Source organism: Formica exsecta, unplaced genomic scaffold (genome assembly GCF_003651465.1).
Source record: "Formica exsecta isolate Colony F162 unplaced genomic scaffold, ASM365146v1 scaffold2, whole genome shotgun sequence".
NCBI lineage: Eukaryota > Metazoa > Arthropoda > Insecta > Hymenoptera > Formicidae > Formica > Formica exsecta.
Window position 1 is genome coordinate 4187167 of NW_021849297.1, and position 22477 is coordinate 4209643.

The 22477-nt window shown below is 38.2% G+C and overlaps 2 protein-coding genes and 1 non-coding gene across 5 annotated transcripts; 2 read left to right on the plus strand and 1 right to left on the minus strand.

The window, feature by feature from the left end:
* Positions 1-20: 20 nt before the first annotated feature.
* On the minus strand, positions 21-19061 carry LOC115234229 (mitochondrial import inner membrane translocase subunit Tim9-like). 3 transcript variants are annotated; one of them, XM_029805080.1, is made up of 3 exons: positions 18992-19061; positions 771-837; positions 21-596 (listed from the first exon to the last, which is right to left on the minus strand). In XM_029805080.1, the coding sequence occupies exons 2-3, from the start codon at positions 816-818 to the stop codon at positions 366-368; spliced, it is 279 nt and encodes a 92-aa protein (XP_029660940.1). In that variant the 5' UTR covers positions 819-837; positions 18992-19061; the 3' UTR covers positions 21-365. The 3 variants fall into 3 exon arrangements, with proteins under 3 accessions (XP_029660940.1, XP_029660939.1, XP_029660941.1); XM_029805079.1 differs by lacking the exon at positions 18992-19061 and adding an exon at positions 16664-16698; XM_029805081.1 differs by lacking the exon at positions 18992-19061 and adding an exon at positions 16016-16034.
* On the plus strand, positions 1355-5234 carry LOC115234228. Its single transcript, XM_029805078.1, has 3 exons — positions 1355-1477; positions 2662-3085; positions 3391-5234. The coding sequence occupies exons 2-3, from the start codon at positions 2707-2709 to the stop codon at positions 3501-3503; spliced, it is 492 nt and encodes a 163-aa protein (XP_029660938.1). The 5' UTR covers positions 1355-1477; positions 2662-2706; the 3' UTR covers positions 3504-5234.
* Trnat-cgu lies at positions 10521-10592 on the plus strand. The gene has a single exon. It is a non-coding gene; the product is annotated as a tRNA-Thr (tRNA).
* Positions 19062-22477: the final 3416 nt, after the last annotated feature.

The following is a 22477-nucleotide window of genomic DNA, read 5'->3' on the forward strand; positions in this document are numbered from 1 at the left end:
CAGTACCATTTGCATATTAAGATGACAAATAAAACAAGCTTACTTATTTAACATGTACATTAATTCTCTATTGTTCTATGTTTATAATATATATACACAATATGTAACTTTTTCTAAACCACACATATTACAAAGTGTACATTCATTATGCAATTTTTTTTTATTTTACAAAATTTTAAAATAACATGTATCTATCAGATATTGGATGAAGTAATAATATTTATATAGAAATACTCACTTGAATTAACAATATCCAAAGGAACATGCAAGTGATATTTCTTGTAATCTTGTATCATAATAAGATATAAGATTATGATATAGAAGATCAAGATAAAGTCTATTTATTTACATTTTTATTACTAAACTTAATTTGCCTGATTTTGTCTTTTAGCAGCTGCCATAGCATTTTCATTAGCAGTCATTTGAAATTCTTGGAACCGTTGAGACACTCGTTGATTCATTTTCAGATACTTTTCCATACAATTAAGAGCACATTTCTCTTCTTTGGTTTTAACTTCTCGCGTCGTAAAGTCAGTTATACAATCGATAAAGCAAATTTCTGAGAGTTTATTATACGAAGTCAGAAAGTCTCGAAACTGAAACAAATAATATATTCATATTATATGTGCTTAAATAAATTCACCTTCATTATTATTTAAGTATATACAAATATAACTTATACATTGTTAAAATTGTTTATAATGTAACGAAAAAATATATGATAAAAAAAGATTATTTATATGTATACACACAAGTGTAGAAATACATACAGATTTTATTTGATCAGCATCTACATCAGCCGGAACTTGCATCGCCATTATGTAAGTTAAATGATTTCTGCAAAATAACTTTGTTGTTAATTTTTACTGTATTCGTAATTTCGCAAATATATACATATATATCTCGTCCAACTCTGACGGATGCTTTCGAGGTTAGGAAGAAGCACGTGCGCGAGATATATATATACAATTCAAGTAAAATGATTTATATATATCGTAATATTACATATCATACGAGCTTATTGGACGTGTCGATTAGTTATCGAATAGGGACTGTCTAGGGTTTAAAAGTCTCTCGCAATAGCAGCCAATCCGAACGTCCAACAAAAGCTTGTACGACAAATAAAATATCGCCTTTAATAACGTCATCATGTCTCTTTGAATATATCACGGGAAAAAAATTAATATAAAAACAATATCATAATTCGCATCTAATTACTCAAATTGCCATATCTAACATTATATGTTTTTTCAGATCACACATATTTAATTCGAAGATAAAAGAGAAAACCTCAATTTTCTTTTGCTTATTTTTATTATCTTAAATTCTAAATTGCCGCGGAGGTCGTCAAGAAGTGTTATTTGCTCGACGTTTTATTCATATCGATATTAATTTTACACAAAGTTGATATTTCGAAAGTTATATGGCAGAAAAGAATAATGCCGTCATGTCCATTCATCTATTCAAACAGATAAAGGTATGCAAAGGGTAAAGTAGATGAAATTTAACGCGCGAATTTCAGGTTTAACCACTGACCGTTACAGTAATTGAAAAGTGAGCTCTCGCGGAGAAATTTTTTGGGCGAGAGTTAAATGAAATGTAGTGAAAGTTAAATGAAACGGGATCGATTCGCGTGTCGTTCGATCGTCGCTTTTGAAAGAAGCACGATATCGGCGGAGTTCGATGGCAGTAAATAAACAGCAGATGTTTCGTATCGACACGGCGGATCGATGAAGCGCGGACCCTTCGTTGTTCGTCCATGCATTTTTGCCTTTGTTTTCGAAATGATGAATAATATATTATTATCGTACTATATTACAGAGATATGTGGAGAGGGGAGGTAACATTTTATGCCAAATATATAATAAATATATAATAAATACGTAAAGAACGAAAGATTGCGCGCGCGTGCGCGTGTGTGTGTACATATATTCTGTGCAAGAGACGCTACATGTTCCTTTTACGAGGCGGTATTTTTGAAAATAATTGGCTCCATCTTTTATGAGACATGATATCTTTTATGGGACACGAGATTCGTATAACATTAATAATTTTTATTTTAAACGTGACAATCACGCCAATGGCGGGAAGTCGGGTATCGGGGAATCGTTTTGTTGCCCAGTTCAGTTGAGTTTCGTTCCGCACGAGTATGTTCATAACGTTTTGTCTTCGTTACGGTAGCGTGAATTTAGCTGACAGCTGAGGGTTCTTGCGCGAAGCCAACGGACTTGAAACGCGCTGTATGTACAAGTCACACGTCACACGTCTGTTAAATCTTGGAACGCGTACACGTTAAATCGCTGGTTTATTCGCTTCGAGTTTTATGCAAGTTATATAAACAAATTCTTTGCAATAATTAAAAAAATAAATAATTTAATTTTTTGGCTTTTCGGGATTTGGTGATGAGATTGTTTGATATGTCGTGCAATTATTTATCGCTTGTATTTCCGCACTATTGTAGATAAATAGATTCATAACCCCATTGTTGCGTGTTATATTGCCGACATGATTGTAGTTGTAAGTTATAGTTGTTGAATTTATGTTAATTTACATTTATTTATTCTTGTTTTAATTAAACTGATAATGTACAATTTATTGATTTATCGTTATTTTTGTATTTTGTATTATTGTAATTAACACATGCCATGTTTGATATTCCAGATAGTTAAATAATATTGCAATCGTCGGAGAACCGCTGCTGTCAACATGTTCTCGAGAAATGTTTCTTCCGAGCGACGAGCGAATCTCGTAGTCGATAGGAAAAGATCCGCATCTGCGGGAACATCATCGCAGAAGACGCGATCTTCGAAGGGCGGAAAGTCCATAAAAACCGGCGCGGCGAAACCGCGAGGTTCTTGCGAGCAGCGGCTTCTTTCGCGAAAGGAGAATAAGAAGGTGCGCGACGATGCGAAACACAAGGATTGCTTGTACGACGAGACATGCGTCGCCAGCGCGGATAACAATGACCCGATTTACATTTTACGGAAGGAAATACACGACTGGAGAATGTCGGGGCAATTAGCGAACGGATTTGAACGCGATCAGCGCGTTACCGAAGATGAAAGAGAGAAGAGTTCCGTTCCAGGTAAAAAAATAATTAATCGCTACAATTCCTAGCAATCAATAGCACATTAATAACACGTAATAGAAAGTTAAAACGAATAATTGCTATGATATATGGTACTGTTAAATTTTGACAAATATTTTCGAGTCGTTTTTTTCGAAGGTAGTATGTATATAAAAAATTATAAAATGCAACAAATTTAAATAAAAATATAAGAGACTCGAAAAAGTTATTAGAGTAAAGATTTATCAAAGTACTCGAAATTTATCTTACGCTAAATTTAAAGGGAAAAATCGTCTCTATTAATTAATTTTAATAATTTTCAGAAAGATGGAGTCAAGTTGTCACAAAGGACCTACAAGATGTTCTGTCTGATCCAGATATTTTGCCTGAGTTACCGAACAGCATCGTCGTCGATCGGTCAACGCGATGCACGTGAGTACACTTGTGTGTGAAAATTTATTATTACCAATTGAAACTTTCATATTTATCGAAATTTGATATGCGCTCGCGTGAAAACTCGGGAAAGTTTTGCGGAAACAGATTATTATCCTGGATTTTTGTGTCGAAGACGCAGTTGCGCATACGTGGTTTATTAAAGATTCAAACGATTATACTTTATAATACATCACGAGAGAAACGACAAGATGATTGCGAAACTTGTTCAGTAATGAAATTTTGTTCTCCGTTTAGAAACGATCATGTCTGTGAAAATATCCGTGTATTGTATAATATCCTTTTGCGATCTTTCGATAATTCACAACCGACTATTTTATTCTATATATTTAGTTTTTTCGCAGCGATAATTACACGAGCGTACCTTTTTCGTCAGATATCGGAGCCGTGTCTGCTCGCTCGCATATAGCCGCGAGTTATCGAGCGCGACTATTTTCTCGACGTAACTTATAATAAGCTCGGGTTTTTGCACGGTGCGATTTCCCGACGCGAATAATAACGCGCGCCAGTGATTTCTTGTCAGTGTCTCAGATAAAGCAGCGACTCTCAAGATACGATTTCACGCGAAGGTAAGTGAACAACTTCCGCTTGCGCGTGTGCACGCGACATACTATTAATGCTATTTTTATACGCGCGCGCATTCGATATGCACGAATCTGGCGTGATCAAGTCGCCGTGTCTCCAACGATCATTCAAGAGACGCAAGGAAAGAGAGGCTCGCGCCTCGTTACGTAAGTAATTGTAAATAAAGAACGAGAGAAAAGAGAAGCGCGATCGGTGTATCTTCGTTCGCTCTTGTGAGCCGGACACCCGCCGAGAAAAGAAGCTTGGCTACATTATACTGGAATTTTCGAAAGTTTCGACAAACCGGTTCCCGATCGGGCGCAACTCGTTTGTGACTCGTCGTCGATAATATCCCGCGCGGAAAGATGCACACCGCGTACCGTTTACTGGAAGCTGTTCGCCCGACGATCTTCGTCTTCCCTGACAGCTCACGGATAGCCGAATCTTCCATATTGTTTTACTGGAATAATTTATATCGCAATCGGAATCCTCGATGCTACGGATGATACGCAAAACTAATCTCTCCGGGTTTATCCATGATAATTAGTCTAACGATAAGATATCAGAGTTTCGTCATGTCTGTAGAATCGATAACTATCTCAAGTAAAATTGTATTAGATCCCTTCTCTAGTGTAGCGATATAAATATCACTCAACGCGTATACGAACGCGCATTTTTTATCATAACGGAATTACGCACAGAGTAAAAATATCGCGGTTATTTATATGTACGTTCGCGAATCCGATAAACACGTATATAGGATCGTTGTAACATGACAACACGTGCGAGAAACGAGACGAAGCGGGTATATAATGATAGAATTGAAATTCCGTGTCAAGAGACAGAGAGAGAAAAGCGACTTTGTCCTCCACGGTCGAGGACGAATTCGACAATTCCTGCGCTCGTCATTCGAGGCACGGCCCGGCGCCCGAAAATATTTTTACTACACGAGCACGCGAGCCGCATGCATGCAGACTCATTAAGTATAAACTGGCTATTGTTCTCACTAACCTACAGCACTGTGCGCCTCATTATCATTTTTCGCTCGTGATGCCACTGTTAAAGGCCCGGACGGGGCACCTTCACGAAAACTAAACATGTCAGGTGCGCCACGTCCCGTGGGATTGTTCTCATCCGATAAAAAAAAAAATGGACGAATCAAACAACTTCTATCAGTTTCTTGGGGGCAGCTTAAATTAAATTTTTTTTTCTTCCGGGAAGAGAGAGAGAGAGAGAGACCCCTGAATTAATAAATCCAAACTAATTTGATAGTCGATATAAAGGCTCTTTATGATCCTCCTTAAATCAATCTGAACCAACGCAGTTAATTTTTTTTATCTGTTTCCACAGTTTATTTCTATTTATTGATTGTAAAATATCACAGGTAACGAAATATGATAAGAGACGATTTGATTTAATTGACGTGAGTCAATAAAATCGAAAGTAGGGTAAAGATTAAAAGATAAAAAATTTGATAGAAATTTACTCCGTGAAATTGAGAATTATTATATACAATACAATATATATCTGAAAATTTAATACCGAAGCATTTCGAATGTAATTTTATAGTATAAATTTTATATCGATTCTTCTTCAATTCATATAATTTTTGCAGGATTATGTAAATATTCTTATGTTCACAAAATATATTATTTTTGCGCTATTCACGGACAGTTGAATTTCCGGCGTAATAAATACATAATTCACGCTCGCCGCTTTAAAATGAAAAAGGCACGACAAAACAATCCGATTTAAACAATGCCCTATTTAAAATAGACATCAGGTGATTTCCGAAGCGCATAATCTTCCTCGAATATTTCAATGTAATATAATGCCCCTGTCAGCGTACTAAAAAGGCTAAAGACAGTTTTGTATAACTTGCACGGGCGAGAGAGAGTTTTGAAGCACAGTCAGCTCATCCACACGGATAATGATGTAGGTTAGGTTCCCAAGTATATATCGCAAAAATCAACATTCTTCGCGAAGTCGAGGCTCGCAAAAAGCGTAAACCGGTTTGCCTCGTAAATGGCACACGAGCGTGCGAACGGGAGACGCGGACGCGGCGGATAAAGGAGCATACCGGGAGAATAAAGGAGGATGCACGGAGCTCTCTCGCGAGGAAAGACTCCTCGCGTCTCAGTGTTCCTTTGTGTAAATAGCTTTTCTTGGATTTCTGCGGTTTCGCAGCGCGAACATAAATCACACATTATTGCGAGTATTATGACACATTTATGATGAAAGAAACATTGCCTGCGCGAGCTGTCGGCAATTTAATCTTCGTTGAATGCAATTAAAGATGCGATTTTAAAATGCCTCTTTTATATAGCATATGTAAATCCAATTTTTAAAGCTACAAACTACGACTTTTATCGACTCTAACAGTTTTTACAAATATAGAAGTTATGAAAGTAGAAAAAGACTTTCGGCAGTATAGACTTGATCAAGCAAGTATAATAAAGTTAAATAAAAATTTTAAAAATTTATTTATAACTTTAGCATAAATTTTCAAGAAACATCTTTTTCAATTTTATATACGCATGTTTAATAACTTGTAGAATAAATAATTTCTCGCTTTATATTTATTAGCATCTTCTCAGAACCGGTTTAAACCATTTGCCCCAGTTTAACCGTTAGTACACTTAACTTGTATCCGTGTGTGACATTTAAACACATTTTTTTCAATTATATCTAAATTAACTCTTTGTGTGTAAAATTGAAAAAAGAAAGAATATTGAAATAATTAATTATATTAATCATTCATAAGAAAAATGCGGATATAAAGCTAAGAGCGTCCAGTACAAGAATGGTCTCTTTATTATCTTCCTCGATTTTCACAGAAGAATGAAAATACTCTATTACAAAAACCCCAAATATAATCCAAATATATCCGACAGAGATCCCCCTTCGTTTGAGTTCGTCGTCCTGTTAGCCCGGTTTTACAGCACAGATAAGACAGATAACACGGTTCACGCGCGTTAAAACGATGAGTTAACGTAAAATTGTCGTGCTAGCGAAAAAGTAGAGAAGGAAAAATAAAAATGGGAACTCTTCTCTAGTCGACTCGAGGCAGACGACGAATTTCCGGTTTCATCGTACATTGACCCTGCCGCGCTCGAGAAGAGACCGTTCTATGTGGGTTATGTTTGTCTATGCTTTCTCCACGAGGAATCCGCCGATAAAATTGACTGGCGGCATGCCGAAGAGCACCGACGAACTGACGTCACGGAGTCGCGCGTAACGTTACGTAAAAAAGAAAAAAAAAAAAAAGATAAAAAGAAGAGGAAAAACGTCTCGGCTGGCGCATCTCTCCTCGCACATAAATTATCGTCGTAGAGCTACGCTATTTGCACGTGGCGCATTTAACTTTCTAAATATAGCTATCCGGATTCTCATCGCGTTTATACTATGCGCGCGATATTTTTTTTTTTTTTCATACTACGCAGTAAGAGAAGTAGACACTCGTACGCGTACGCACGTAGCGCTAAACAAAGGCGGTAAAAAAAAAAAAACTCCGAGCCTAACGCCGCGTGAAGCGCGCATCCGTATCTTACATTTACCGCTAATCATTATCATCCGATCATTCTGATAACATTGTACGTTCATATTAAAGGAATCAACCTTGGAAATCTGACGGTACATTTAAACGCGAAACGAATACGAGAGATAATATAGGATAATGTTTTTCATCCGAAATTATCTCGATTTACGAGGTAGAACTCGAGAGAAGTGAAACAGAGATGAATCAGAGTAGGAGAGATGAAAAATTATTTGTCTCCGTTATATAGTAGTCGCGAAGGAGAACGCGCGCGTTTAGCTGTACGTGATGCATAGAATGTCGCTTAATGCGAACGTAAGCGTCGCATAAGCGATGCTACGCTACGCTACGTGCGGCGACATGCTCCACCGAGTAGAGTTCGCCAGCCAAGCAATCAACCGGCCAGCCAGCCAGCCAACCAAACCAGCCGCACGTTTTTTACGTAACACTATGCGTAACGCTGACGCGCGTGACGTCAACTCGGCCGGCACCGCGCCAGCCGACCGCTGCCGACAACGACGACGACGACGACGACGAGGACGACGAGGACGACGGTGACGGGAAAGGAGGGGAAGCGAACGGCACGGCCACGGAATTCTTACGAAGAAAGCACGCATCGAGCACAGCCGAGTGCGACCGAACGTAGCCGGGGCGACCGAACGAGCACGCTGCGCTCTCCGCACCGTTCCGTTCCGCTCCGCTCCTCCGTCGCTCTCCGCTCGCGGCATACTTGCACGAGGCGGCAACATCGCGAGCGTCTGTTAGGTTCAAGGGTACGAAGCGGAGGTTGGCCGGTTGGCTTCGTCTCGCCGCTCGCCGCTCGTCGTGGCGCGGCCACCACTCGCACGTTGGACCGCTCTTTGGCGCGAGCGCGAGTCTGCTTTCATCAAACGGGAAATTTCTCGAAAGACGCGCCAAGGGGTCGTATAGTATAACGTATCCCGTAATTGCAAACCACGTGGACATCATAGACAGCTTTGTTCGTTAGCCGAGCGATTACGGTGAATGAGCGAAATCAGAGACAAATGAAAGAAATCGCACCTTCGTAGATGACTGGCTTGTGTTAGCGATGTTTATTCTTATAATTAATTCTATAAGCCAATCAATGCGTTTAGCGCGTTTTTGTTCTTAACTTTTTACTTTTTATTGTTTGGACTATGTTTTTTTTAGATATTACATCTCATTATCAAACGAAATTTAAATATATAATATACATACATATATATATATAAAGATTCTTTTAATATACGCTTTTAGAATATATGTACTAATAAATCCTTTATCTTTTTTTAACTATGCGACATGACGTCTCTTAATTTTTAACGTATCTCTCAATTGTCTTTTATATGAAAAGGTGAGTCAATGGTAACTTTCAGCCTCGTGCGTTTATAGATATAAACGAATTGCTGTATATATGCACAGACGAGACAGTGCATGTTTCGTTGCGGTTAAATGGGCATCCGCTCTTTTAATTGGATTCTCTGAATTTTCAAGCGACGAGAATATCGTGCAGTATACATCCGGGAGATTCATGAAAGATCTATTGAACACAAAGTCTATCAATTATCGATGTGTGTGTGTGTGGGCCAATTACGATGATACTATGAAACTGATAAGTCAAAGTGAAAGGTTTATCTATTAAAAATATTGTATGACACATTTTTAAATTAATAGATTATTTATCATCGTTTTCTCATGTAATTTGATTACCCTGACAACAAAGAGACACTTTTACATTTGAAAAGTCATAGTTTCGAATGCAAGTTTTAATTAAATAACTGAAAGTTAATTTCACTAGAGATCGAAACGTTCTTCTTTACACCGATATAATTTTATTTGAATCTTTTAACATTTTTTCGAAGTACAGCGCGCTAAAGTATATGGGTATCAAAAAAAAAAAAAAATCCACAAAAAATATACAATATATTTTACAAGTTTTATGAAATTAAATATATTGTAAAATAAAATTTTCTATTTTTCTCTGTCACATTTTACACTTTTAATTAAAATACTAAAAATATAATACACCGATTATGCGGAGAGATACTACAATCTCAATATAAGAACTTTAATGAACCTTTAATGAACTTTAATGAAAAGGCTACAATCTAGTCACTACACGCCTACGATTCAAAAATATGACATTAATTAATCATGTTATAGGGACAAATATGAATTGAATATTGATCGATAATTCGAATGCATTTATGAGAAAAAGATTGGCAAGATGCAAAATTCTCAGGCGTCCTAGAAAAATCGAGCCCTTTGTCCGCGATTCATATTATGCATTGCGCGCATTCATTGGATAACATCTGCTTAATAGTACAATGGTCTTACGAAAGCGCGTTCCGTTGGGTCCCTTTTATTGCGTCTCACAGAGCCTCGCCGGTCCCCGAAAAGGGTCGCCCCTTCGAGAGAAATCTTTAAGACGGCCCCCGACATCTGTCCTTTACGGCCAACCGAAGTGAGGAAAGTGAGTTTGCACGTGTCCCTCTTACCCGAGGGAACCCAAAAGCACGTGGGGCTTATTGTGTACCGCGCGCAAAACGGGAAGTGGCAACTGACATCTGCTTTGCGTCACGCGAGATTTGTGGGTCGAATTTTATTTTCGGAAGTTCCTCGAGGTTCATCATCGTATAGCAGACACTCTAAATAGTTCTTTAAAAAGTGCAACGCTATTTAAATGCGATCAAATATATTAACGAGAGAAGAGAACAAAAATATATGCGTGACGCTATTAAATCGAATTCAAAAATTATTCCCGATTGATATCGATAGAGTATAATTAAAATAGGTAATATACATGCTAATCATATATATCTAAATTCGATATGAATAAGATTGAAGGGTGGGATAAGCATCTGTGCCGTATCATTCTCTAGCTAACCATGAAAAACGTCAGCCTCTTTAGCTCAGTGGCAGAGCACTGGTCTCGTAAACCAGGGGTCGTGAGTTCAAACCTCACAGGAGGCAGGTTATAATTTTTGTTATTAAATATTTGTTATTTTTCTTATTAATTTATGCAATTTAATAAATAATAATCTTTAATAATAATAACCTGTTTTCTGACTTTGTTTTTTCTTATTTTTAAATTGACATTTATTTTTAATTCTTATTTCCACAATTTTTAATATAAAACACTTCTACATATCTGGTTTGCAAATATACATTTACAATGATATCAATTCAATATAATATTAAAAATTTCAACAACATTTCACATTTTATTTTAAAAGTTTATCACAGATCGAACGAATAAATAACAATTAACGAATAAAAAACAATTCGTTTTTATATTTACGACTATTAACAGATCAATAGCTATTCGATTGCAGCAAAGTTAATCTTCATTAAGGTGTAAAGAGTGAGAATAGCTAAATATCGAATGATCCGTTGAATCCGCGATAAAGGAACGATTTACGGGAGGCCGTGAGTGCGAAGTATTAGACAGACGCCGGCAATTAAAATGAATCACGCTTATGGTGAAGCCGCGGCGGGGGGAGGGGGAAGGGGGGCGATGAGAATCGGCATTCGGTCGGCATTCGCGTCCGAGTCCGCGAATGCGACCCACGTAGTCAAAAGGGGGGAGGACGGGGATCGTCCCTTGGTACCGGCATCGGCCCGGTTTTCGATATTCAGGAGCGTTACCCCGGAGTCGTGCAGTTTCCGTAAAACGTCCGAGAGAAAGCCGGGACGAAGAGGCGCGAGTATAGATAGGTGGGTAAGTTCGGGGGTTACAAACGAGATCGTGACGGGGGTTGAATGTTTCGCCGATTCTCTTCCCCCCTCCCCCGTTCTTCCCCTTTAACCTCCTCCCCTTCTTTCTCGTTCTCGCCAGCGTGCGCTGGCCGTCACGACGAGAGCGGAATACTAATTTTTATGTCGGAGACGAAGAAACGCGCGCGCGATCGATCCCGCCACCGTCGCCGCCGCCGCCGCAGCCGCCGCCGCTTCCGCCGGGGGTTGCATAGCGTGTAGCGCCATCGGGGGTGCATGACCGAGTAGTGCTTAACGCCGGTTAGGGGTTAAGAGCGCGCGGGGCGGCGACGAACACGTCGCTCTCTCATCGTGGAATGTCGTTAACCCTTTGCACTCTACTCCACGTATATATCTTATGACACTGACAAGCTAGCGGCGCGTTGCATTCGCTAGCGTTATCGGCGCCTCATCGACGACAGAGCGCGAACTCTGCTCCGGCTGTTGAATAAAAAATTCTCCACGCGAACTTTCTACGAATTCGATATAAAATGCGCGTGTATAAAATGGACGGTGATACGCAAACACGAGTTTAGCCTGTCGAATAGCGCAGAATCGTTTAAATTGATCTCTCTTAAAATGGCTTGAATTTTTAAATTATAATCAAATTTTTTGTGTGTCGACAAAATTTTATTTATAGACGATGATGATTTTTACACAAATGAGGATAAAAATTTACAAATTATTATTCTACGTCCCTTTGTTTCAATCGCGAAGGGATATTCGAGAGGTCGATCGTAGATTCGCGCCACGTTTCGAGTAGTTTAATTCGTTGGGGATTATCGCCGTGGCCTTCTTTTAACGCGGGCTTCGTAAAAGGAGAGCTAGAGCTCTCCTCTCTTCGATCATGAAATCCAGCCGCATAGGTAGAATAGTTACAGCACTGGTCGCGATCCAAACCGGTTTTACTCGATCGGAGAGGACTTTAGGCGATTGTATTCACGACGTGGGCGAGGTAATGGTTCGTCGAAGTGAGGCGAAAACTGAAGTAGCTCGGTTAAAGCAGAAGCGCGAGACGATTTCGAGCACGATAGGCAAGACAGGCGGATTCGGCTGCGAAAATTTATGCCGTGCTGCGTCAGCTGCAAGATCAAGGACCACTTGTTCGCGATAGAGCATTCGCTTTTTCGTCCGAACAACCGTTCGAAAGCCGAATTACACGTCGCGCGAAATTTACATACGCGCGTCTGACGTAACGTTTTTTTCTTTCCCTCTTTTTTGTTTCTTCGATTACGTGCCGCTTTTTGCTAGACTCCCGCGTGCGTAATATGCATACCCGGAATAACAGTGCCTTTTCCATTTATCGCGCGAGAGATTTATGTTCCCCCTCGAAACCGACCTATCTCGCGAGGAAAATGTAAATCCACCTTTCTTCGATGCAATATGCATTTCATCGGATTCCTCCCGTTTATTTAAAGTAACAATTCAGCAATATTAGCATTTTGCAAATTTCACGTTTATATTGTACAATAATACGATATGTATCAAAGATACGTCGCGCGTAACCAACACTTGAATCGCTGAAAGAATTGCTCTCATTAGTCGATTTAATTAGTTAGACGCGAATTTCCGTGTATTTCACGCGATATTTAATATACACGTTTAAATATACGGTTAATCTTATTTAATATTATATATCAGAAATAAAGGGGCGTGTCAATGTTGTACTCTTTGACAATATTTATCTCTTCTAAGAAGCTCCCGAAAATTTTGAACCCATCGCTGCACTTCGTCGCACTTTCGATCGCGCGCATTCGAGCGCGTTTATCCGCTCGCGCGTTGCGGGTACGCGCCGCGCATTCTCGCCGCTATAGTATTCTAGTATTCCGCGGTGTGCTTACAGAATACCTTCGGTACTACGGGGTTTACGTGACCGGCATGTCGGCTAACATCGTGCGCGGATGCTCTCTCGACAGAGAGAAAAAAGCGCCTTTTGCCAATCCATGAAATGACAAAATATTCCGCAATTACGTACGCGCGATACACGTGGCGTCGCTATATCATACAAGAGAAAGAACTGGAGCCGTGTGCATAATTTCATTAGTCTCATTCGTCGTGTATGATCGATCTACGCGACGATAGATGCATTTAAAAATATTCGCTTCGACGATATTAATTTTCCTTGTGCGACGAATGAAATTATATTACGCGAAGATGCTTCTAAAAAAAGATTGTAAGAATGCAATGTAATTTCTGATATAGGAAATAAATTCATGTACAATGTAACTGTATAATTTATCTATAATTTTTGGAAAACATTTATGCAATCGTAAACTGGCTAGATCGTAATAATGATCTTAACGAGTAGAGAGAAGAATTAAAGTAATTTTATCAGCGTGATTAGGAGGCGCCGAAATTTGTCACGATCTTTCGAGCAGCCTATCTTGAGACCAAAGGACCAAAGGCAAATTGTACGTTACATGCCGACCTTCGTCTTTATTTCGCGGGGCCGATCCTTACGCGAGCCGAGACTCCGTCGTATCTCGGTACAGCGGCAGTGGCGATAAGCGCCTTATCGTGCACCGGCTACGACGGAGCGTCGCTCGCGAGGCGACGCCGAGGGCGAGGGTGTTATCGGTATCGACACGCGAGGACAACGTGACTCCCCGTGCCTCGCCGCAAAGCCGGGGTGCCCTCGCCGATCGATAGAAAAATTTCGCGCGCGTTTCACGTTTCTCTCTCACCCGGAGCCGCCGTCCGAATGCATATGCGCGCTGCATGTGTGCGGAATTTATCCGCGACGCGGTGGAACAGAAATGTTCCACCTGGTTGGATACTCCGCATTTTTCTCGCTCTCTGTGAAATTATTCGCTGCAGATACATTATAATCCGAGATTTAAACTTGAAATTGTATTCGCGCATAAAAAATTTCGTCAGTGTAAAAAGCAAAAAAAAAAAAACATAAGTTACTTTCTACGGTAGAGAAGAGAAATGTAAGCTCATACTGTTTCGGATTGATGATGAAATATTGTTTCGTTTCTTGAAATTTATAACTTGTATTTAATTTTTAATAGAGAAATGCTGACTTCAATTAGGAGTTTGCACTCGTGTTTTTAATCCGCGTGAATTGCGTAACTTCGGAAAAATGTTTGATTAGAATTATGCTGATATTTCCGTAAACACATATTTTTATTTTTCGAAATGTGCAATATAAAATTGCATCATCTTTTAATTAAAAAATTTATAACTTATAAAGATAAATATGTCCATTTATTTATTGTACAATTAAACTTATACATTTTTCATTGAGTCTCACAGAAATCATGTTACGCGGTTTAAATATTCTGAAAGACTTTACGACCATCTTCTAGATCTTTGTACGCGCAAGAAAATAAAGATCAATATTAGATAAATCAATAAACTTCAGAGTCCGGATTGCCTGGATATTTTACGTACATCTCACAAAGTACAGGATGTACATACGAGAAACGTTTATAAATTGACAAGACCGCGTATCTCCGTAAGAAGTAAAAGAGATAAACTGCGATGTGCGATTGGCCGAGAACGAACGTTCCTCGATGATATAAATATTTATCGCGTAGCGTAAAAGTTCTCGCGATTTCGCGCACGAAATATTCACATCGTCGCCTCGTATCGCGCTTCTTGGCGATAAAACGCTGGCGCAATGATATGTCACATATAACACGTATATTATAACACCGTAGTACTAGCACGATACTATATATCGTCGCATTGGCAAATAAGTTTTCCGCTTACACAATCGCGTGCGAGTGTTCTTATTCATAACACCCTTATTACGTAGTTGAAATCCATCCTCTACAAGTCTATTCATGGCTGCTCGTTATTGCAATTCATCTTGTCTTAAATCGATTCGGAGGGATTTTATTTCAACGAAAGAAGGTTCAAGCGCGAGTATATATATATATATATATATATATATATATATATATATTTCTCGTAAATTTTACACGAGAGCCATTCACCTATATTTCCTCGCGATGATCTGACCTCTGACATCACAGTAGTAAGTGTTTGTTTTTCATGCGAACTTGCCTTGGACTTGCAAAGATTGCGCGACCATATCGCGAGTTTTCGCAAACTGTGTTCTTTAATATTCAGAGATATACGACCTTGAAAACTTTCCTACACTAACTATTTCTTAAGTCGCTTTATCCGAGGAACTTTGCGAGTATATATATATATATATATATATATACATATATATATATTTCTCGTAAATTTTACACGAGAGCCATTCACCTATATTTCCTCGCGATGATCTGACCTCTGACATCACAGTAGTAAGTGTTTGTTTTTCATGCGAACTTGCCTTGGACTTGCAAAGATTGCGCGACCATATCGCGAGTTTTCGCAAACTGTGTTCTTTAATATTCAGAGATATACGACCTTGAAAACTTTCCTACACTAACTATTTCTTAAGTCGCTTTATCCGAGGAACTTTTCATACAAAGACGCGAGGGGATATAGTGGACAGGAAATAGTTAAAGTATTTAAATTCTCAGCCAGCACAATGCGTTCTTTCGCGCGTTTCAAAGAGAGGGCCCTGTAATAATATGCGTAATAAGATAGGTCTCGCGACGTGCCACGGTAAGACGTGTATAATGCGAGGTACCGTCGGAGAATGCACGGGTTGCAGCGATGCAGAAGAACATGCTGACCTTGAATTCTTCCTTTTCGTCGCGGTCGCTGAGGACGAACGACGAGAAACGGTGCGGAGAGAGACTCGGAGCCACAATGAGCTTTGAGCCTCTCTCCCTTCGTGTATTAAAACGAGAGTCCGACCGCGCTTGCAGGAACGCACAGACTACGATTTATGTATATCTTAAAAATTACCATGCTATTGGAATTAAATTGATATCATTCTAATAGCTAAGAAGCGACAACATCATAAAGGTACAATTATTTTTCGTTAAATGCCTAATATTACAAATTAATCTATATAATTATTATCTCCATATAAAACATTTTAAATATTAAATCTTTGCTATTATTAAATGTCAATTAGAATAAAAAAAAAAATCATCTGTCTCTGTAATTATTACTCGCACTTAGATGAGATTTAATAACAATAATAAGCTATCGTTTTTATAGTTTTTTAACATTACGATGTAAAGGATGAATCATTAGTATAATAAAATATCGATAAATGATCGTAATAAAATCGCGGCATACTAGTACGACATACTTTTATCTTAATTTCATTTGCGTTATAAATAAGAAGTAGCGGGATCGTACATAATATTATAAGTGTATATTATATAAGTCTCATTAAAAAGAAAACCACAAGAATTAATACAAGATTTTACCTTGTTGTAGTTTTTCGCATCTCACGATTGTTATTGCGCACGAAATAACCTTGTGTTAAGAAACATAATTGAATTCCTCATGTAACGCGAAAAGCGCTTGTTAGATTATGCAAAGCAAACGTTACAAAATGCATGAGTATGGCATTTGTTTAAGAATCTTGTTAAGAGATAAAATTTCCACATCTTCTGTTTTCGTCAGCGATTATACAGAAAAATAATAATTTCTAACAAAATCACTATATAATATTTTTCGATATCAATGTGTATTTTTCAAATATACGCGAACGTCGGAAGGTAATTTGACAAAGCATCGTTCATTCGATTTTTTGGAACAGCTGGAAAATCGCGCGATGCAAAAGGCACAACGAAACGAAACGACTATGATTTGAAACGATAACATCTTCCCTGGAAACATATTTTACTTTCGTCTAATCAGACGTGAACAAAGTGCTGGCAGCTGTTTCTTCCAGAGCGTTCCGCTCGTACACGAGGACATCCGTTCTCGAAGATATCAACCCATTGCACTTTATGTTCGCACTGGTTGTTAACCGGTAGTCATCGCGACGGTCATAAAAACTTTTTTCGGTTCCGATTAATTAAACTTTATTCCTCTTCTATCTATGCGTGTCAAGAAAGTTTTTCACCGTTTAAACTTGCATTAATTCAAAGTTTATCGATTATTCCGATATGATGAATACTATACAAACTAATAAATTTATGTTTAGAAAATAACAAAAGCATCAATAAAATTTTGCACTCTGTCTAAGTTTTTGTTATTATAAGAGGTATATTATGAGACGTATCTATATTATTTCATTTATTTAACGTTGCTTATATATATAATTTGTCTACACAACTATTTATATAATTGTAATAATAATTGTATAACTATTTATATAAATATAATATAACGTAATTTTTTAAATTTTTTAATTCGTGTACATTTGCTAGTATTTTCCTACTTATCGTCATTAATTAATGACTTAGAAACCTATTTAAAACTTCCAAAAAATTATTTATCAAAGAAATTGATTGTTTTATATAATCATAAATATTTTTTTTTTGTTGCGTCTTCAAAAATTTACATTAAACTAAAATTAAATTAAATCCCCTTTCAAATATAAAGGAATAAAGTTTATAAACTAATATTATTCCGTAATACGCGATGCATCAGACAAATTAACATATCCTTCGCTATCACGAAATACGATCAATTCGTTATCTCCTAAACATAAATCTATTGTTTTCTGCGGTATGAATCGTTTAAGTAATATAATCGACGGACGCTGATAACGCGCGGCAGATTATCGCTCGGCGAGCAGGCATTCGCGATTATGCGCGCGCCTTCTTTAAATTCCTTAAAAGAGGAAACATACATTTAATAAAATTACCATAACGCGCGCGCCAAACCGCTACCTCGGACTACGCACGACGGCTTGTGCTTGCACCAAGCCAGAGATGACGATGTAGCGAGAATGTATAATCGCGTCACGTTTTCGCTATCCCATTCTTACACGTGACCGCACATACGCTCGCACGTACGTAAGTAACAACGACAGCATACGAAGGCACATGCTGCCGGTGCATGCATACGCCGTAATTATTCGCTCGCCACGTGTCCGTGAAACAAAAAGCGAGAAAGGAGAAAAGACGCGACAACATTCGTTACGCTCCTTCTTTGCGACGCATATGTACATCGCGGGTACACTGTCGAAGGACGACTGAGCTTTTCGCTTTTTGTTCGCACAGTATATCCCTGTTTCTTAAATTGGTAAACAAGATATTTGACACTCCCTGGCCTTCGATAGTTAGTCGAAACTAACAATAGGTATAAATTCTTGGATGTAATCAAAACATCTCCAATGTAATCAGAATATAATATATGACATCGTAGCTAAATCGATTTATGTATGTAGGAAAAATATTCAAAATATTATTGTCTGAGACGATATGAATTTATGTGATACGACAATTAAGTTTTGATCTTTCTATTTTCTACGTCCATCATTTAATTTCGTCGGAGTTTTCCACATTACTTTTTATGAATTAATATACTTTTCTAAAAGTCTTCCAAAAAATAGACGTACGATATATATGTTTTAACAGTATTTAAGGATTAATCGAGTCTTTCCTAGACTCGATAAGCGTATTCTTAGATGAAAATAATTCGCAAATTATGGACGCGTGCGCGAGCGCAAGCTCGTCGGGCGTTAGTCATAGCTAGTAACCCACATTTATGATAGACCGCTTTTATAACGCTTTCTCGAGTAAAGGCGCCCATCTGTTGGAGCACCTGACTCGATTCACCTGCCACAGGTATGTACTTACGTACGACGCGGGCTGCCTGTCTGCCTGTCTGCCTGCCTGCCCGCCTGGTTGGTTGGCTGGCTGGCTGGCTGGTTGCTTGCTGGCGACCGCCTGACGACGTCAGGTGTTTCTTCGGCGAGCCGCTTAACGGCACAACGCGACTGGAAACAAAGAGCAGCGTGCAACGCGTCGGTATTCCGTCCCGTCATTTTCCCGGAAAGTACGACGCGGGCTGCCTGTCTGCCTGTCTGCCTGCCTGCCCGCCTGGTTGGTTTGGCTGGCTGGTTGGCTGGTTGGCTGGTTGCTTGCTGGCGACCGCCTGACGACGTCAGGTGTTTCTTCGGCGAGCCGCTTAACGGCACAACGCGACTGGAAACAAAGAGCAGCGTGCAACGCGTCGGTATTCCGTCCCGTCATTTTCCCGGAAATGCGGGAAATATCCGAGGGTTCGATAAAGAACGATGACAAAGTCTCGCGTAATACTGTGTTCCACGTATCACAAATAACTATCATCATTATATATATAATTCTCTGAAATATATTATTTAATTTTACATTTAATAAAATAAGAAAAATATAAGTATCGATATCGCGAGCTAGCCACACGTAATACATGAAAAGTTTGTAAAGTTGAATACATTTTCTAAATTGTAATAACATCGATGAAAAAGAAAAGGAAATGGCGAAATAAAAAATTAGTTGGAAGAGACTCGCCTTTAACAGTCGAATAAAATTAAATTATTTCTACTCGCGTGTTGAGACATAAAGAACATATTTCTCCAAATTATATACGATAGACCGATGCATATGTGCCGTTTCGATTTAATACGAGAGAGAACTCTGAACGTGAAATAAAACTAGAAAGAAAATACGTAGTTATTCGCAGTCTTGATGGGCTTTCCGACAGCGCTGCCGCTATTGGCTTCACCCGACGTGTAAAGAATGACCGTGTCATTATGCAGCACTTTCCCACGCAACAAGAGAACATGTCGACGTATGCTATCAAAGTTCTCAGCCGACGGGAGATACGCGAGACTGCACAAGGTAGTGCGCCAGAGTTACGAACTTGTGCACCGTTTGCTTAAGTTTTGCCTTTTAACTCTTTGAAACATGTATTACAATGTTAGCTTACTTACATTAACTAAAAGGAAAAGATGAAGTATACAAAAGTCTAATAATATCCTATATAATCTTTGGAGACAGATAAGATATTACGCATATCGAGAGAGAAAGAGAGAGAGACAGTCGTAAAATTAAAAAGTAAATTATACACAGTCGAAATCTCTCCAAGATATTTTATCCGATAAAATCTGTATCACAAGGTGTTTCAAGACCACCGCGCTATTATTTTAATGACAGCTTATTTGAGAGTCATTCGGAATTGATTCCATTCGATTAGAAAATTGATGGCAAGTTAATAATCCAGCAGTATCTATTCTCTAGCATGCAATAATAACTGAAAACTTGACTCTGTTCCGTATTTTCACTCGCAAATTATTTATGCGCCAATGTTGAAACAATTACGATATTTTTTTATATGATTTTCCTGATATATCTATCGTATATCGCTCATATTTATCGATATATCGTTCATATGATATATCAGTCCTATTAAAATAATAAAATTGAAAATTGAAAATATAAAAAGGACCAATACGCTAATCAGATGCTAGAAAAAGATGCTATAAAAATGAAAGCTACGGTCACCATACATACCAGAAAAGCATTAAATAAACAATAAACCTTTTGTTTTATCAAAATATAATTTTTCGATATTATCTTTTATATTATAAGGACTCTCTCGCAACGCGCGAGTGGGATGAGCTCGCGATATTGAGCATCGAGCAAAGTGCGATTAAAAGTGCAAGTGAGAGAAAACGCGAGAGGAACCAGTTCGTGCGACGAGACATTTAGCCGGCCGGCGGGTCCGAGGATCGCGTGTAATATTCGCGACACACGCGACCATGGAACACGCGACATCGCGTTCCTCTCGCCAGGATCTCGTCTCGTCTCGTTTCGTTTCGTTTCTTTCCGTTCGCCACCCCACGCTCGCACGCACAGACGCACAGTCACGCCATCACGCCATTAAGGCGCACCGGTGCAATATGCACCTCCGGACGTCGGTCTCTCGAGGTGCGAGCCGCGGACGGTCGATCGACTCGACGAAAGTCAAGTTGGGGCGAAAATAAGAGAAAACGTGCCGGTGCAACGTCCACGTTCCGCGAGCGCGCTCGCTTTCGCTGCTTTTTAAAAGCCGGCGTGTACTCGTCCGAAAATGCGATTAGATTTAAAGGAATATCCGCCTTTCCCCGCTATTTTCGTTTAACAATAAGATTAGCTTAAACTTTGTACTAATAAATATTTACGCGTATTTGGAAAATTGTTTAAAATTTTTTTGACATTTCTTTTTATGATAATTACTTCCATTAGTTTTCAGTAGATTATTATCATCTTTTAAAGAAAAGTTGCTGTAGAAAATTTATAGCGAAATATAGAAATAAAACCTGAATCATTGCCTTATGTCTCAATTTAATAATTTTTTTTCTTTTTGATAGAATTATAGAGAAAGAGAAAGGAAAAAAGAGATTTATGATTGAAAAGACATATAATAAAACTTACAATATTTATTAAGAAATTAAGAAAACTTCAATCAAAATGCGGAAAGAGAGAAAAACAAAGATTCTTTCTTATTGAATTATTGTAAATGTCGAATAATCGTAGATTAATGATATTATTAAATAAACCGCAATAATTTATGTAATACGCTGCGCATTTAATGAGTATTGGTTGGTAATTAGCGTTCTTTTATATATACTGATAGAATATAGAGATCGCGCAAACAATACTCAATTGTTAAACGATAAAAAATGATTAAGTCGTGTGCTATGAACAGTCACAAATGACTCGTGTGAGTCACATAGGATTTATGAAAAGCGATACGCATCGGTATTTTACAAAGTCATAATTTGTGCGCGAAGTTTGATATGTAACTTCATTTTATCTTTTATTAACACGTGAAGAATCGCACATACTTTTTACAGCCATACATAAATGTTACTAGAAGATTTATAACTCCGATATAATTCCCGAATAAATTATTCATCTTCTTACGCGCGTATAAATTTTCAGATTACCTACAGCTTAAATCATTAAATCCTTTAAAAGCATTATTTATTTAATTAGGTCAACACGTAAAACGAGAATATGCGTTATTATCGAGGCACTCGCTTAGAACCCATAAACTATGCATACATGCGTATGTGTGTGTGACTGTGCGTAGGCAATAATAATTTATCACTCACACACATGACTTATCTTTTTATATATTTTTATATGTTGCAACGATATAAAGAATATAAATAAAAATTATGGATTATGTATTACATTAGTAATATAAAATTCAATTTTTTATTATTTATAATGAAATTGAAGTTGATTCTTCCCACGTGATTGTCTCTAGGCTTTAATTAAAAATTTAACGATTTCAATTAGAAACATAAGAGAATT

Coding starts and splice junctions, on each gene's coding strand:
- LOC115234229 (XM_029805079.1), bottom strand. CDS start 16,683: ATGCGAAAAACTACAACAAG. Junction 838..16,663: donor ATGCGAAAAACTACAACAAG/GTAAAATCTTGT, acceptor GTTATTTTGCAG/AAATCATTTAACTTACATAA. Junction 597..770: donor ATGCTGATCAAATAAAATCT/GTATGTATTTCT, acceptor TATTTGTTTCAG/TTTCGAGACTTTCTGACTTC.
- LOC115234228 (XM_029805078.1), top strand. CDS start 2,707: ATGTTCTCGAGAAATGTTTCTTCCGAGCGACGAGCGAATCTCGTAGTC. Junction 3,086..3,390: donor AGAGAAGAGTTCCGTTCCAG/GTAAAAAAATAA, acceptor AATAATTTTCAG/AAAGATGGAGTCAAGTTGTC.